Source organism: Boeremia exigua (genome assembly GCF_020726555.1).
Source record: "Boeremia exigua strain MPI-SDFR-AT-0100 chromosome Unknown C7974scaffold_12, whole genome shotgun sequence".
NCBI classification, from domain to species: Eukaryota; Fungi; Ascomycota; class Dothideomycetes; order Pleosporales; family Didymellaceae; genus Boeremia; species Boeremia exigua.
In genome coordinates, this window is record NW_025763529.1 from 182,756 (window position 1) to 198,470 (window position 15,715).

The 15,715-nt window shown below is 54.9% G+C and overlaps 9 protein-coding genes across 9 annotated transcripts; 5 read left to right on the plus strand and 4 right to left on the minus strand.

Moving 5' to 3' along the window:
- The first annotated feature begins 1,111 nt into the window (after nt 1-1,111).
- On the plus strand, nt 1,112-3,404 carry C7974DRAFT_402799 (general substrate transporter). The gene is made up of 3 exons (XM_046142754.1): nt 1,112-1,656; nt 1,706-2,560; nt 2,609-3,404. The coding sequence occupies exons 1-3, from the start codon at nt 1,535-1,537 to the stop codon at nt 3,327-3,329; spliced, it is 1,698 nt and encodes a 565-aa protein (XP_045992495.1). The 5' UTR covers nt 1,112-1,534; the 3' UTR covers nt 3,330-3,404.
- A 798-nt stretch (nt 3,405-4,202) lies between these two features.
- On the plus strand, nt 4,203-5,788 carry C7974DRAFT_343559 (mitochondrial import inner membrane translocase subunit Tim54). The gene is made up of 2 exons (XM_046139315.1): nt 4,203-4,311; nt 4,361-5,788. The coding sequence occupies exons 1-2, from the start codon at nt 4,215-4,217 to the stop codon at nt 5,665-5,667; spliced, it is 1,404 nt and encodes a 467-aa protein (XP_045992496.1). The 5' UTR covers nt 4,203-4,214; the 3' UTR covers nt 5,668-5,788.
- A 46-nt stretch (nt 5,789-5,834) lies between these two features.
- C7974DRAFT_55289 (uncharacterized protein) lies at nt 5,835-7,332 on the plus strand. The gene is made up of 2 exons (XM_046146837.1): nt 5,835-6,030; nt 6,082-7,332. The coding sequence occupies exons 1-2, from the start codon at nt 6,028-6,030 to the stop codon at nt 7,207-7,209; spliced, it is 1,131 nt and encodes a 376-aa protein (XP_045992497.1). The 5' UTR covers nt 5,835-6,027; the 3' UTR covers nt 7,210-7,332.
- Nucleotides 7,046-8,170, minus strand: C7974DRAFT_402804 (translation machinery-associated protein-like protein). The gene is made up of 2 exons (XM_046142755.1): nt 8,067-8,170; nt 7,046-8,017 (listed from the first exon to the last, which is right to left on the minus strand). The coding sequence occupies exons 1-2, from the start codon at nt 8,078-8,080 to the stop codon at nt 7,456-7,458; spliced, it is 576 nt and encodes a 191-aa protein (XP_045992498.1). The 5' UTR covers nt 8,081-8,170; the 3' UTR covers nt 7,046-7,455.
- A 245-nt stretch (nt 8,171-8,415) lies between these two features.
- C7974DRAFT_436845 (NADP-dependent oxidoreductase domain-containing protein) lies at nt 8,416-9,410 on the minus strand (the record flags this gene model as incomplete). The annotated part of the gene is made up of 2 exons (XM_046145154.1): nt 8,416-9,265; nt 9,316-9,410. The coding sequence occupies 2 exons, from the start codon at nt 9,408-9,410 to the stop codon at nt 8,416-8,418; spliced, it is 945 nt and encodes a 314-aa protein (XP_045992499.1).
- Nucleotides 9,411-9,830: 420 nt separating this feature from the next.
- Nucleotides 9,831-10,940, plus strand: C7974DRAFT_55304 (NUDIX domain-containing protein). The gene is made up of 2 exons (XM_046146838.1): nt 9,831-10,453; nt 10,502-10,940. Exons 1-2 carry the CDS (start codon nt 9,879-9,881, stop codon nt 10,521-10,523), a joined length of 597 nt encoding a protein of 198 aa, XP_045992500.1. The 5' UTR covers nt 9,831-9,878; the 3' UTR covers nt 10,524-10,940.
- Nucleotides 10,532-11,359, minus strand: C7974DRAFT_319901 (uncharacterized protein; the record flags this gene model as incomplete). Its single annotated transcript, XM_046138728.1, has 3 exons — nt 10,532-11,105; nt 11,156-11,240; nt 11,287-11,359. 3 exons carry the CDS (start codon nt 11,357-11,359, stop codon nt 10,532-10,534), a joined length of 732 nt encoding a protein of 243 aa, XP_045992501.1.
- A 902-nt stretch (nt 11,360-12,261) lies between these two features.
- Nucleotides 12,262-14,622, plus strand: C7974DRAFT_55319 (uncharacterized protein). The gene has a single exon (XM_046146839.1). The coding sequence runs from the start codon at nt 12,477-12,479 to the stop codon at nt 14,532-14,534; it is 2,058 nt and encodes a 685-aa protein (XP_045992502.1). The 5' UTR covers nt 12,262-12,476; the 3' UTR covers nt 14,535-14,622.
- On the minus strand, nt 14,531-15,699 carry C7974DRAFT_402809 (uncharacterized protein). Its single transcript, XM_046142756.1, has 2 exons — nt 15,280-15,699; nt 14,531-15,189 (listed from the first exon to the last, which is right to left on the minus strand). Exons 1-2 carry the CDS (start codon nt 15,667-15,669, stop codon nt 14,842-14,844), a joined length of 738 nt encoding a protein of 245 aa, XP_045992503.1. The 5' UTR covers nt 15,670-15,699; the 3' UTR covers nt 14,531-14,841.
- Between the last annotated feature and the right edge of the window lie 16 nt (nt 15,700-15,715).

Here is a 15,715-nt window from a genome sequence, read left to right on the forward strand (position 1 = left end):
TATCTCTGTGCATCTTCTGCACTGAGTCTGGCCGTCGCAAGGTCAGTAGTCAAGGAGCTCTGTCCTGGACAACATTTTGAGTCCAAGCATACACTTTTCTTAAAAGCCAGTCTTCTGCAGCCAGTTCGTTTGAAGAAACAAATGGTTAGAATGATGATCGCATCAGGTACGAAACCTCCGTTCACACAGCTGATGGGAATCAATACCTATATGATATAAAGTGGCCCTCAACGACTGAATACGAAATAAGCGCGAGGACACCTGCCTCCTGCTCCCTCCGGCATAGCAGTGATCCGCAACAGGGAACATGAAAATATTGGAATATGCAGGTGTGGAGTACGCCAGTTGCCAGCGATCCGGGAGTGTATGACCCAGACGAACGGTCGTTATCAAAGCTTCATATTCCTCTCTAGCAACGCTGTCATCTTCCAAGATGATTGTCAGCGCGAAAAGGACATCGCCAGCGACTCGTCGGCTGGAGTCCATGTGCATGGATACATGTTTCGCCAATGTCCAACGCCGGTACCTATTGCTACTAGGTACTTTGACTGGTCACTTGGCCTGTTCGTATCGATTTTTTCTTCAACCCACGATGCAATCTAGATCTGTGTGCTAAACGTCTGGTACGTTGAAACTGTACTTTACGTCATAGCAATGCGGCTCATTACCTTGATTCATGTGTGTGGAGGCGAGACGATAGTGCGATGTGGAGGTTGGTGATGGTCCGGTGTAGAAATTTAGTCAGCGTCCATGCCGATCTCCGTGGAGGGACATGTCTGCAACAAGCAATCTTAGCCTCCTCCCCATGAGCTTCTCTGTGTACTTCGTGTTGGCGTGTAAGACTGTACAGCGTACAAATGCGCCATGGTCTTGAAGCACATTGGCCGCACTCGAAGACAAGCCTTCCCACTTGGAACGCTCCGCAGCTTTCAGCACCTTCGCAGCGCGTAGTATTACCTTACGTACTGTTGCATGCTCTCACAGGATGATGCATCAAGCCACTGCAATTCAATGTCAAGGATGTCGTGCTCGAAGCGGTTCGTGTAAGCACTGGGCTCTCGGCTACATGCCCGAAAACATACTAAGCGCTTCACCAACCCCAACATCTCCACCGAACTAGAAAATTTAACCACCACCAGCTGACGGCACACAAGCGGAGAGCATCCCTTTGCTCCGCTCGATCGGGTAATTCGCGGCTCTTCTAGCACAGCTGCGGTTAGCGGTCGGGTGCCTCCGCGACTACTCCGCGTCTATGTTGATGTCGATGTAACCTCTCATCGGCACAGAGGCATCCTGCTCGGAACATTGACAAACAGTTGGAGCAGATTTTGACGCTGGGGTTGAATCCGGGGGCCCGCATCTCCACACAGATGCTAGTATGCGAGTCAGACGAGGGATCGTCAAACTTAGTCAAGATGCATGGACCGCAGATGTCGTGCGAGCAGTGCATATATGAAGGTGGCGATCCCTTGTTTGAAAGCTCATCTGTCTGTACGATCGTTGTTATAGGCTTTCTCAAGAGACCTTTGGCATCATGGACGCTGTTCGTAGCGCCTCGGTTACTTCTGCTCGGGTTCGCACCGACGCTGCTTTCAAGAACCGCTGGCAGACTCTCTTCAGCAACCCCAAGATTCTGATCATTGCCTTTTTCGCCTCGTAAGGCCTCTCTGTTTATTTTTGGGATCTTTTTATTGACTTTGCGCAGCTTCGGTGGTTTCGAATATGGCTACCAGCAGGGTGTCTTGGGCCAGTCGCTGGTCATGACCCGCTTCAAGGACAACTTCCCTTCCGTCGTCCAGTCAGCCTCTGCCACCGGCTGGCTCACATCGATCTTGCAGCTCGGAGGTATTCTCGGTTCCCTCTCAGCAGGTGTGTTTGGCGAGGTTTTTTCTCGCAAGTACACCATGTTCAGTGCCTGCTGCTGGGTCGTGCTTGGATCCTATCTCTACATCGGAGCCTCCCACCACAACCCTGCAATGCTGTACGCTGGCCGCTTCTTTACCGGCATTGGTGTCGGCACCTTCTCTGGTGTCGGCCCTCTCTACAACGCTGAGATTGCACCCCCTGAGATCCGTGGTCTGATCGTCTCATTCTATCAATTCGCTACCATTCTCGGCATCATGCTTTCGTTTTGGATCGGCTACGGCTCGAACTACATCGGCGGCATCGGCGAAGGCCAGAGCAATATGGCATGGATGCTTCCCTCCATTATCCAGGGCATTCCCGCGGCCATCTTGGCCATCGGTATCTGGTGGCTGCCATTCTCCCCTCGCTGGCTCATCAAGAAGGGCCGCGACGAGGAGGGCCTCAAGACACTTTCGTACCTCCGCAAGCTCCCTCAGAACCACGAGCTAGTCCAGGTCGAATTCCTCGAGATTAAGGCTGAATGTCTCTTCGAGCGCCGTTCCTTCCAGAAGAACTTCCCCAACCTCGCTGCCAAGGAAGAAGGAAGTGTATGGGCCCGCGAGTTCGCGCAGTACTACCAGATCTTCCGCACCTGTGATAACTTCAAGCGTGTCTCCACCGCCTGGCTTGTCATGTTCTTCCAGCAGTGGAGCGGGTAAGTCTTTTCCATGATTTTGGCTTTAAGTGTACTAACAGAGCGCAGTATTGATGCCATCATCTACTACGCTTCCAACGTCTTCGAATCCGTTGGCCTTACCGGAGGCACACAGGCCCTGCTCGCCACCGGCGTTACCGGCGTGGTCTTCTTCGTCAGCACTCTCCCTGCCATGGCCATCATCGACAAGGTCGGCCGCAAGCCCATGTTGCAAGTCGGCTCCGCAGTGATGTTGGTATCCATGGTGCTCGCCGGCATCCTGGTCGCCAAATTCCAGCACGACTGGGTCACTCACAGCAACGTTGGCTGGACTGTAGTTGCCTTCATCTGGGTCTACATTGCCGCTTTTGGCGCCACATGGGGACCTTGCTCCTGGACACTGGTTAGCGAAATTTTTCCGCTGTCTATTCGCTCCAAGGGAGCTTCGATCGGTGCCTCGAGTAACTGGCTTAACAACTTCGCGGTTGCGTTCTTCGTTCCACCTATGCTCAAGGCTTGGACCTGGGGCACGTACATCTTCTTCGCTGTCTTCCTTGCCGCTGGCATGGTTTGGGTGCACTTCTGTCTACCAGAGACCAAGGGCGCGACTCTTGAGGATATGGACAAGGTCTTTGGTAGCCGCACGGGTCAGGAAGATGCGGTTATGCTGGCAGAGGCAAGGAGGGAGATTGGGTTGAGCATGAACCTTGAAACAGAGGCAATCAAGGCAGCGATGCATGGAGACACAACGCACAGTGAGAAGGGCGCTACTCGTGTGGAGGAAGTGTAGACATATGTGAGAGGACGACAACTTGAATTAGTACGAAGGAGCCCCAATCAAAACTACTTTGACATTTCTCGCTGAATCCGCGCTAGCGGCTCATCAATCGATAAGAAGGTATCCTCTGAACTACCTGATCTCGATTGCTCATCCCTTTGCAACATGTGGACCTGGATACTATGAACGATGTTACGATGCACACTTGACGTTCACATGGTCTGATCGGCAGTGATTAGCATGCTAATATGCAAACCAAGCTATGTCCAGGAGGCTTATGGTGCATGGATAAAATCTTGCTCCGAGAGACGTTGGTGAAAGTTTCACTGAAATATGAATTTCTGTTGCAAAGCACAGCAGGCAGAAATCACAGCTGTTCAACCATTTGCACAAGCAAAAACATGCTGCCATTATACGTGAGCATACTTGATCGCTCAAACTTGCAAGAACCTGCAAAAAGTAATGTCGCACATATTGGCGGTACCGTGAATCGAACACGGGCTGGCGCGGATCTGGATCGGAACTCTTAGAGTTCGCCAGCCACAACGCGACGTCATACCACTAGCTAGAGAGCTGTTAGACGCTGCGAGTGCGATGGTTGGATGAGTTGAACTTACACCATACCACCGATCTTTGATTTCGATGAGCTTTCCCAAAAATACATTGTACTGATACTAAATTGTAAACAGCGAGTCGGAACCATCAACTCAAATCATGCTCACCAAGTATCGCATTCTGTCTCGAAGCTGCGGGGCATCTCGCTAGACGATAGCATCGATTGCTGCTCTCTGTTATGGTGCCTAGCCCGTTTGGGGCTTTTCCGCATCGAGTTCGCCGACGCCCGGGATCTTCGAAAGTTTTGGGTCGCCCGCATCAACACGACAGCCAACACACAACATGGCTGAACCAGATACGAAGGGTGAGATGGCTAGCGGCGCGTCCGCTGGGCCAGCAAAGGCCCCCAAGCCGCAGAATCCTGTGTTCAGGATGATGGGTGCGCACCAGCAACTACGTCTGCCTGGTCATCTACTAATTGCGCGCAGGGCTTCCCAACATTCGCATGAAGCTTCCTTCACGAAATTGGTGTATATTCTGGGGCGTTGTTGGAACATGGACCGCCACAGTCCAATACGACCGCTATGAGAAGAGGCGCATCCACAGGAAGTACGCACGGCTGGTGGAGCACATTGCGAAAGAGCCTCTGGACGCACAACAGCTACCACGAAAACTCTCTGTCTACATCTCTGCGCCACCAGCTGATGGTTTGGTGACTGCGCGCGAACACTTCACAGAGTACATCAAACCGATATTGGTGGCCGCTGCGCTTGACTGGGACGCGGTCGAAGGACGGAGGGAAGGAGACGTCAGAGCCGGACTGGCTGAGCGGATACGGAAGCTGAGATACAAGAGGGGCGAGAAGATCAACGAGCCTATCGAACTCGGTACAGAAGACGACGTGGAAGGACTGAGACAGAGATCTGGCGTAAGAGACTGGAACGGCCCTGCTGGAGACATTGTTGTTGGGAGACACACATGGAAGGAGTATGTCAGGGGTCTTCACGAGGGCTGGCTTGGGCCTCTCGATCCTCCTGCGCCAGCTGAGTTACCCGCTGAGCTGGCGACTCCTGCTGTCGAACCAGTGCCAGCACCCATGCCTGCACCAACCGAGACCGCACCGGACGCTCTAGCAGCCGCTGCTACAACCGTTCGCTCATCGACCACTGATGACGCATCGCCCACTGCCATCCCCGAAGCTAAGACAGAAGAGGTCGAGAAATCGAAAGAGGAGGAGAAGAAGGACAAGAAGAAGAAGCAGCCTGCACCCTTCAACACGACCGCCGACTACGAGCACTCTGCCGTTGCTCCAACATGTCCCCGCTCCCTTGGCCCTACCGCCATCGTATCTCTCCCCCATCTTCTCGGTTTCTGGAACTTCCCCATCCGCATCTACCGCTACTTGAACAAACGCAAGGTCGCAGAAGAGGTCGGCAGAGAAACCGCCGCGGCTGTTCTCGGCGCTTACCGTCCCTTTGAAGCAGCCGGAGAGGCGCCTAGCGACAACGACAGCAGCGCGCAGTGGGAACAGCAGCAAGTACTTGCATACGAGGAGCCAGACTGGCACAAGTCTGCCCGCGACCGCAAGGACGACAACGGCAAGGAGCGCGTGTGGTTGGACGACATGGTTCTCGACCCCCGCATTGCCGAACGCATGAAGCGATTTGTGCTGGAGGCGGAGGCAGAAGACCGCGCAAAGACTGTCGACAGTTCATCGGACAAGTCCTGGTTCAAGTCGCTGTGGCCTGCGGAGAAGCAGAAGCCGCTGTGGGAAGGGCTGAGCGAAGATGAGTAGGCCGTCGCTGGAGACACCCTCTCACCAACATATTGTATTTGAGATGTAATTGTAGATATGTAGCATGATGCATGAACGGCGCAGTTGTACGGCACAATTTCCGCCAAATTCTTCCCATCTGGCTGCCTTCTCACAAGCCTGGTGTACTTCGTAAGTGCAGTTCCCACGTGGAAGCTAGTGCATGCACCCGCACGGTTGATACGCCCCGCTATCGAAGCTTCGAGTCCGCAAGCATACTACCCCAACCTGCAGCACCCATCACGCTGCACTTTACCGTGTTCGAATTCAGCAACGTAGCGTGTTGAAATCAACAGTCGCCGAAGCTTGCCAGCCCTCCCTACCGAAAGCTCAATCGCCGAAATGGTACGCTGCTGCCCCGCCACCCGCTACGTAAATATTGCTAACATCCCCAAGGCATCCCCCCAGCAGTCCAAGAAGCGCCTTGCGCTCGCAATCCTCGACTTCCTCCAGACCTCGCAGACCGACGGCTCGGTGACACCAGACAACGCCGAGCAGCTCGAGGTCGCCGCCAACTGCATCGCCGAAGCCTTCGAGGTTGATGTCGATGATGCGGCCGCAAAGAAGGACGCCCTCGGCGGCCAGAACCTGCTCTCTATCTACAACGTCTACGAGAAGCTGAAGGGCAAGACCACTGCCTCGACAGAAGGCAGCTCGTCTGCCACTGAAGCCCGCCCTGCGACCCCCCAGACAGCCTCCACCACCGCATCGGGGCCTGGCGGGCCGAACAAGGACGAGGCAGAGCGCCTGAAGGGCCTTGGCAACGAGGCGATGAAGAAGAAGGACTACACCTCCGCCGTCAAGCACTACTCTGCCGCGCTCGACGTTATCCCTCTCAACCCCATCTACCTCTCGAACCGCGCCGCCGCACACTCGGGCATGGGCAAGCACGAGCTGGCCAAGGAGGACGCCGAGATGGCTGTCGCTGCTGATCCCAACTACTCCAAGGCGTGGTCGCGCCTTGGCCTCGCAAAGTACGTTCTCGGTGACGCACAGGGCGCCATGGAGGCATACAAGGCGGGCATGGACGCCGAGGGCGGCGGCTCAGAAGTCATGCGCAAGGGCTACGAGACCGCGAAGAAGAAGTACGAGGAGGAGGGTGGTGATGTTGGCGCTCCTGAGGCCTCGCGAGGCGCGCCCGGCGCTGGTGCAGGCGGCATGCCCGACCTGTCTGCGCTCGCTGGCATGCTCGGCGGCGGTGGTGGCGGTGGCGGTATGCCTGACCTTGCTGGCCTCATGCAGAACCCTATGATGAGGCAGATGGCGCAGAACCTGATGAGCAACCCCGACATGATGAACAACCTCATGAGCAACCCCAGGTTAGCTGAGATGGCCCAGCAGTTTGGTGGCGGCGGTGGAGGTGCTGGTGCTGGTGCTGGTGCTGGCGCTGGTGCTGGCGCTGGCGCTGGACGTGGAGCTGGCGGCGGCATGCCCGACCTCGCAAGCCTTATGAACGACCCCAACATCGCTGAGATGGCCCGCAACTTCATGGGAGGAGCTGGTCGCGGAGGCCCCCCACAGTAGTGGCGTGGTCAATTTCGCAGCGCCTCTGTACCACCACACAACAGTCGAGTTGGATGAGTCTTGTGCCTACTCACACATGCATTAGTCGTTCTGCCCCCAAAGATAATGATACCATGTTTATGTTCAACTCATCGTTATCGCTATGCAGTTTTCCTCGTATTTAGTTATGCACGCTTGTCCCTCAGGTCCACATATTCAAGCCTTGAGAGCATACTCCCCGATCAACGCCACGCTCCCCGCAGTCCCTCACAACGCAAGCGTCCACAGCCCATCGCCCAAATAATGCCCCGCCTCACACGCCTGCCCCTTCTTCTTCTCCCGCATCTCCGCCGTCCCCATCTTCAATACGCCCACCATACACGCAGTTTCCTTCCCCTCGCTCTCTACCACCACCGGCGTCCCCGCCTCCAAATCCACCTTGCCATACCTCTCCTGGTCCTCCGCGGACAGCTCCTCACTCGGAAGCCTGCCCCCAGGCGACGTCATACCGGGCGCCATTAGCGCAGCGCCCGACAGCACGAACCGGATGGCGCCGCGGTCGATACGCAGCCGGTGGAACGCGGTGGGGTACTTGTGCACGAGCGCCAGGTGCGGCAGCAGCGCGTCGTCCATGTGCTGGAAGAACAACGGGGTGCCATGCAGGGTGTACAGTGCGACGCGGTCGGGCAGCTTGACGAGGTCGAGTTGCTCTTTCTTGGGCAGGATGTCTTCGATGTGGGGCTCGAGGAGCGGGTAGGTTTCGAGCACTTTGGTGCGGATTGCACGTGCGACGCTCGACTTTACTTTCGACTTCGCGCCCGCGGTGATGCTGCCCGGTGAGTTAGAGGCGGCGGCGGCCGTGTTGGGGTGGGGCTTACTCTTTCTTGAACATTGTGGCGGTTTGTGGTGATGCGGTGGTGGAAAGTTCAGGGTGGTGTTGCCCCGCGCTGCGCGTGGAGGGGCAGAGCGGAGCTAACTTCGCGTGCAGGTCGTCTCACCTACATCACCCATCCATTGCTGTTTTGGAGCCATTACTTTCCCTACTTTGCGTTACCGAATCTCTTTTGTGCCTCTATGAATTCTTTTCTGGTCTCGTTCTCGAGGCTGGAAACTTCTGTTTCGACAGCATGTAAGCTTGGGGCCGCGATATGACATGGAGAGGTTGCAAGAGCTGTTGGTGATGTGCATACAGCTGCATTTCATTGATACCTACGTGACAGCACTCGATTAGTTTCTCTTGCCGTCAAGATCCTTGTAGAAGTCCCACCCAAAGTTCTTCGACGGATCATTGAACCGCATCTTTTTGTCAATGCTGGCAATTTTTTCAATATCGTCCTTCGGCAACTTGAAGTCGCCCTCCAGATTGTGTACAATCCTGCTCTCCGTCTTCGACTTGGGAATCACACTATGCCCCTGCGCAATGCCCCATGCGAGCGCTACATGCGCACCGCTCTTGCTGTGCTTCTTGCCAATCTCGACGAGCACGGGATCATCCATCAGCTTCCCAATCCCCTTGCCGGCGTCGTAGATCTCGTTCTGGTTGCCAAATGGCGAATAATGGGTCACATGGATGCCTTGCTGCTTGTGCCACGCTGTGAAGTCGCGTTGCTGCAGGTACGGGTGGCACTCGATCTGGTGCGCGGCGGGGACCACACTTGATTCCTTGACCAGGCGCTCAAGCTCAGCACGGCTGAAATTGGACACGCCGATTGCGAGCGCCTTGCCCGACTTGAAGCACTTCTCCATCGCCTTGTACGTATCAACGTAGTCCGTATCGCCGGTCTTGGTCTTGCCGTTCTCGTCCTTTGGGAACACCTCCGAGCCGCGCGCGAACGGGGATGGCCAGTGCATTAGGTACAGGTCGACGTAGTCGGTGCCAAGATCTTTGAGCGAGGCATCGAGGGCCGCCTCCACATCGTCGGGGTGATGCGAGTTGTTCCAGAGCTTGGTCGTTAGGAAGATTTGGTCACGAGCAATGCCAGACTTCTTGATCGCATTGCCGACTGCGGGCTCGGTGCCGTAGATGCGGGCTGTGTCGATGTGGCGGTAGCCGGCCTTAAGCGCGTGTGTGACGGCTCTACGAAAGAGTTAGCAGCTGGTCTGCCTGTATGTTATGGCAGATCTCACGGTTCCTGGGCATCCTTATCCTGCCAGGTACCAAAGCCAATGGCTGGAATTTTTGCGCCCGTGTTGAGCGTGAGTAAGGTTCCATTGTGAGACATTCTGGAGGATGTAGAGAATTGCCGCGTAACTTGTGAAAGTCTGACCGCTGCTGTGCTTGCGCGAAGGGATTGAGTAGCGGAGGCGAACATTATGACACCGAATGGAGCCAAAGAGTGCAGATGCGGAGATGTTACTGAAGCACTTCAAGCACCGTCATGGCGACGTTTGGCGGACACTCGTCCGCAATTCAGATGATGATATCATAGGGTTATGCGCCAACATCGCGCCGGAACGCGTCGTCGATCAGCAATGTGCGGAAATTGCACGGAAATACAATGCTATCATGAGCCGCAAGGGCGATTTTCAGTTCCAATACCGTTTTCCTGACATACGAAGGGTGAGGAGATACAGCTGGACATGATGTGCGGGAATAGCCTTGGAACCCTGGCCAATAAGCTGCACGTGAACACGCGATGAGGGGACGTCGAACACCTGGAACCATCATCGAAAACACACTACAACGCAGCATGGCTGAGTCGGACTTCGTGACACGGCAATACGCATCCGAGCAATTCGTCGAGAGCTGCGGCGCAGTGCTGTTCATTTCATCGAAACCAGCAAACGCCAAAGTCTGCTTGGTCAACCTTCGCAGCAAAAACGAGTGGATGCTGCCCAAAGGAAGACGGAATATTGGCGAGTCGCGAAAGGAAGCCGCGTTGCGGGAAGTGGCAGAAGAGACAGGCCTCCAATGTCGACTGCTACCGGTTACAATGCCGACGAGAGCATGTGCCCCGGATGACCCTCCTGACGTTCCCGACGAAGCTCGAACCCAGATAGACATCACTGAACCATTTATGTGCACGGTCAGGGAGCTGCCCAAGGGGAACGGGACCAAGCTGATCTGGTGGTATATTGCAGTACTGGCGCATGATGCGTATAGCCGAAGAGGGGCGGGAGAAGAGCAGTTCAAGCCCGAGTTTTTCACAGCCGACGATGCGGTTCAGAAGTTGCACTTCGAAGCGGATCGAGAAGTGCTCAGGAAGGCTGTCGAAATCATCAACACGACTGAATTCTGGCAGAAACGTCTCAATTTTCTCAACCCGTGAGTCTCCATCGTCGCAATTGTCAACCTGACTGACGTCTCGCATAGAAACGAATTAACAACATATTGAGCGAGCACTCAGTCGTTCTTAGTGAACCACTGCTCTGATGCTTGGTAGAGTTCTGGAAGGACCGGATCCATAGACAGCAACTTCTGGAACACCTGCTCATCGAGACTCTTGACGAAATACAGCATTGCGACGAAGATGAAATCCGCGTATGACACGCTCTGGCCTAGGAAGAAGGGCCCGTCGTGCTTCTTCAGCAGGTCAGCTACCTCCTTCATTGCCTCCTGCGCCTGCTTCCATCCTTCTTCCGCGTTCACCATTGCTTCCTTGTGAACTTCTGAGAGGGGCTTGCCGAATTCTGCTTCGCGTGTCTTGTAGAAATACTCCTGCGACCTTTCAGGCAGCAGAGTGGGGATTTTGGACAGGAATTGCAGAATGATTGGACCAATGATTGCGGAGATGTGGTCGCGGATTGTGATGGTCACTGGATTGTCTAGATGGAGGGAAGGGCTTGGGTAACGCTTCTCAAGCTCATTTGCAATGGGCCAAGAATCCATCTGGGAAGTGCCATCTTCGTACGTGATAGCCGGGATGCTGTAGTCGGTGAAGTATCCAGGGGAACCTTTGGTATTCGGTGCTAGACCCCTGGGTGCTGTTAGTAGTCTTTCATACTGTGCGGAGCGTTTTTCACTTACAATGACTTCATTTTAGGCTCGACATCTGGGAACTCTACCCACTCCGTTCGGTAGTCGATGCCCTTGTAGTTCAAAACCAAACGCGCTTACACAATTAGCACCATTCCAACATGAACATATTTTTTACTAACTTTTCCAGGGATTGAGTGACCATGCAGTACCCTGCTGGGAGGGCAGGTCATAGAAAATCGTCTGAGAGGACATGATGAGTTGTTGTTCTGGAAATGATCTTTGTAACGACTGCAGGATTTATAGAGACGCAGAACTGCTACCTAATAGCCTAAAATTTGTCAGCCCGGTGAAACGTAGGCGGTGAGATGGAGGGTCCACACGGTATACGGCCATGCGTAGACTACATCATCATGCTACAGTCACCTCGCACATCTAGGAATCTGATTGGACAGACGACCTGTGAAACGCGAAATCACGTGACCGAACACCGTTCACTATTCATTCGGGGAGCCGAAGATATGCATTGAGCCCAAGTTGTAGTCTTTAGGAGTGGACAGCCGGAACTTCGTTTGAAGGTTCGTGCACCGCTTCACTTCACTGCACTGCAACCTCTGCGATACATCTGCAAAAATTCTATCCACGACACTGTCACCTCGATGCGCATTCAAGACGTACACGTGGATTAGTCAGTACGTTTATGTTCACGCAGTCCACATGCTGCCCCATAGGCTACGTCCCGCGATAACAATGCACTGGGTGTTGGCGCTCGGCTGCAGTTTTCAGCCCCCAAATTGTCTATTTGATCTAGCCTGATAACGGCACCACAGCTGCAGGCCTGACCAGCACAAGCGAATAGGCTGTGCCGGTGGCTTGCCAGACGACACTTCAGCCTCGAATTTAGCACCTGTTGACGATCGCATGCTGTTGCAGAATTGTTGAAGACGGGGCGTCCGTCCTCTCGCAGGAAAGGTGTAGAGCTTGACGCTCAAGCCTGACAGTCCATAGATCTCTTTAGCTGACGTTGTATCGCCAACTTTTCTGAACCGCCGTTCTGAGAAGATTGCGTTGGCTGTCTATCGCTTCACCATGCAAGCTTCAGCCCTCGCAGCCACTTATTTGGCCCCCACGATCCCGGCCATCGGCAAATAGTGTGCAGCAGCGGCAGGGCAATACATAACAAGACTCTGCTCTACTATCGGAACATTGAAGTCGTTTATTTCTGGTCACTTTGCGCATCAGTCCAACCAACTTGGTATCTTGCGTTTTTCGTCTTGCGATGTGTATGGCCTCTGGACCTTGAACGGAAAGCTTGCAGACAACTGTCCCACCTCGTTGCGGCCCCAAAGGTCTGCACATTAATCTGCCCCTCATGGGCCGTTACGAACGTAGTGCTGGCATGGCCGCCCTGATGACCCAAGGACCGAACCTTTCATCGCCACGCACAGTATCAGAGAGTCCACCACCCCCTTCTCCAACCACACAGGCCGCACCGTATGATGGCCAGGACAACTACAACGCTGGGAACATCGCGATGGAGAACATTTACGCTTCGCCCCTAACATCACCCGACGCATTTTCTCGTGGCGATAAGAGTGGATCTTACATGTCGCTCAACGGACCCCTGGGCAAGCACGCCGCAGACAACATATCTCTGCTAAGCCATCACAGCCGTCATCCTCATACCAAGCATTTTGATCACAATCAGGCGCGAAAGTACTTGTTCAAAGTGGGAGGCGTCAAACTTTTAGTTACGATCCTCTTCAGCGCGTTGATGTGTATTGCACTGAAGGCATGGGAAGGATTCAGCGAGCCTGTTGTCCTTTCCAAGATAGATGTCAGGATTTTCAACGCCATAATGATTGGACTTTCCCTCTGCTTGGGTCTCAATCTTCTTGCAAGTCTGCAGAATTATGCGGGCATCCTGCGCTGGTCCCTGTTGAGCCGACGTTACGTGTCGCTGGAAGCTTTCGATCTAATTCTCGGGCTGGAACGACTGAGCAACGTCGTCAAACTGATGGTCATTTCCCTTCCATTAGTCCGGCGCCAAAAGTACTTGCGGAAACTGAGGTGGTTCAGAAACGCGCGACAAGATGAGACAAAGTGGACATGGCTCGTGTGTCTCATCTGGCTTGGGATAAACGTTGGCTCGCAGGTCCTTGTCGCCGTTTCGAGTCTCTTTTATCCTATGGACCCGTCGAAGATGCCGCTTCTTACATACGGCAACGTCACCGTCGCGGATCTGACGAAATGGGACCCTGGTAGCAAGGAGAACATCACCTCACTGGATCTGGAAGCGGCATGGATGTACGGTATGGAGGCTATTGTCTACCCGCAGTTCGCCCCAAACGACACACAAGATGATCTTTCGATACTCGCGGGTACGCCTTTGTACAAGCACGAGACAGCCTACGAGTATCGCTTCTTCAACCGCAACCCGGTTCATCAGTACTCTGACTACATTCTGAGCAATCGTAGCGTCTATGCCAATGCAACCTGTGAGGAAGTTGAGATCCGTGACCAGGTTTTGGTGAGTACTGAGTCCGAGTACTCTGTCGAGGGCAAACGATCCGGCGAGGAGCACTGGACCAAATACTACTTCCCTGAGTTCGCCGGCGGGGCTCTCACTTGGATAGCCGATGCTACCGGCGCGTGCGGTACACGCTGTACGAACTTTACTGTTCTGCAAGCAAACCTTAGTGACGCCACGTCGAACATCACGAAGCCGTCACTATTCCTCTGCGAAAGCGCCGTCGGTCACATTGAGAAAGGCAATAACAAGCACGACATAACCATTATCAATGATGAAGACAGCAAAGTTGTCTTTGGCAACAACTTGTGGGCGCAAGTTGCCTCTGGGGCCTTGGGATGGACCGGCCTGCCCACAAGAGGCTGGGAGCACGTACAGTATCGGACGTACACGCAGGGCTCAAAATGGTCGCCAGCGCATCCTGTCAACGCATCTGAGGTGCAAGACATCCTAATGCGCTTCACGATTGGCGCAATCGCCGCGTTCGACGACCACGGCCTCCGATACAACGTGAGCCACCAGACCGTCGTCCCGACACCAGGCCAGTCCCTCGGCGTCGATTGGTCATACATCCTGAGTATCTTGGGGGGAATATGCGGTATTCAGCTGGCTGCGCTGTGCTGCCTGCTCGTCTTTGCCAATCGCACAATCGTGCGCGACGAGAGCTTCTTCAGCATGGCGATGCTGTTGAGTCCCGTCGTTGGCCGCATTGGGAAGGATGGCGGAGGGATGAATATGAGTGGAGATGAGATCAAGAATCACCCCAAACTGCTGTTCAAGAAGATCCAGTACAGCTACCGAGAGGGCAAGAACGGCGACCCGCATCAAGTGGACATTCTCTGGGAGGGCAGGGATAGCAGAGAAAGCAGGAAGAGTTGGGTGGCGGGAGTTTATAATTGATGGAAGAAGTGCTGTTCTTGTTGGGTGGTATATATACGTATACATGTTTCTGTACATGACTTGCAACCTTGGGCTTCAGAAGGTGGCCTGGTTCTATCATCTGCTTGCGTTCCTCTGACACACACTGCGACTGTAGAGTCTCCAGTTGTCCATTTGTCGATCTCTTGCTTCCAGGATGAGCGCCCACGCACCATGCCAGGTCATCCTCCTCCACCCCTCGCCTATCGTACACATGGTCCTCCTCTCCGCGTTTCTCTGTTGTCATTTGTCTTGCATGACCCACAGGCACTGTCTAGATGGTGGCAACCTACTCCCAGATACCGAACCACCTCTTGACCCTCCGCCTTCTTACTCCATCCTCGCCAATGTAGTACCTCGAGTCCGTCACATACTCCTCGCCCATCTCCTCGGCCATCCGCTGCCTCTCCAGCCTGTACAGCTTCCGCTTCTCAACATCCTCGGCCTTCTTCAGGCGCTGTTCCGAGTATACCTGGCTCGTCTGCGCCATATGCATCTTGTAGACCTCGACGAAGCGCTTCGTGCTCTGCACAGGGTGGCGCAAAAACTCGCGGCGGTCGGGCACGAGCTCCGCGTAGACGGTCTTGGCCATGAAGTCCATGTACCATGCGGCTACGGCGAGCGAGACGAGGATGCCCTGCGCACACGGTTAGCTCTGCGCGCCTCGCATCTGTCGCTCCGCTCCTCCCTCCATCGTAGAGGACCGGTAGCGCAGGCGGAAACGCACCATAGTAATCCACGTGTGGATCGCGCGGTTGTTCAGAAACCAGTGGCTAAAGGTCCCCTCGGGACTCATCATGTTGGGGTACTTCTTCGTCGCCATGCGCTTGCGATCCTCCTCGGTCGGCTTGGGCCCGTACACCTTGCCCACGCCCGCATCGGAGCGGCGGATTGTCTTGCCGTGCGACGGCGCGCGGTACTTGTCGGGCTGGGGGATGACGTGTTGTTTTGTGCTTGCGGCAGCGGCGCGGCGGCGCTCGAACTCGGCGGAGAGCTGGCGCGCGTTGGAGACATGGCGGGCGGATGCGGGGAGCAGCAGGAGGCGGTGCGATTGCGCGAGGCGCGTTGGGCGCAGCAGGGGCTGGCGCGGCAGCAGGAGGCGCGGGAGCGAGGCCATGGGGGAAGCTGCGACACCGCCGGTGCTGCGATTGGGGCTGCGGAGG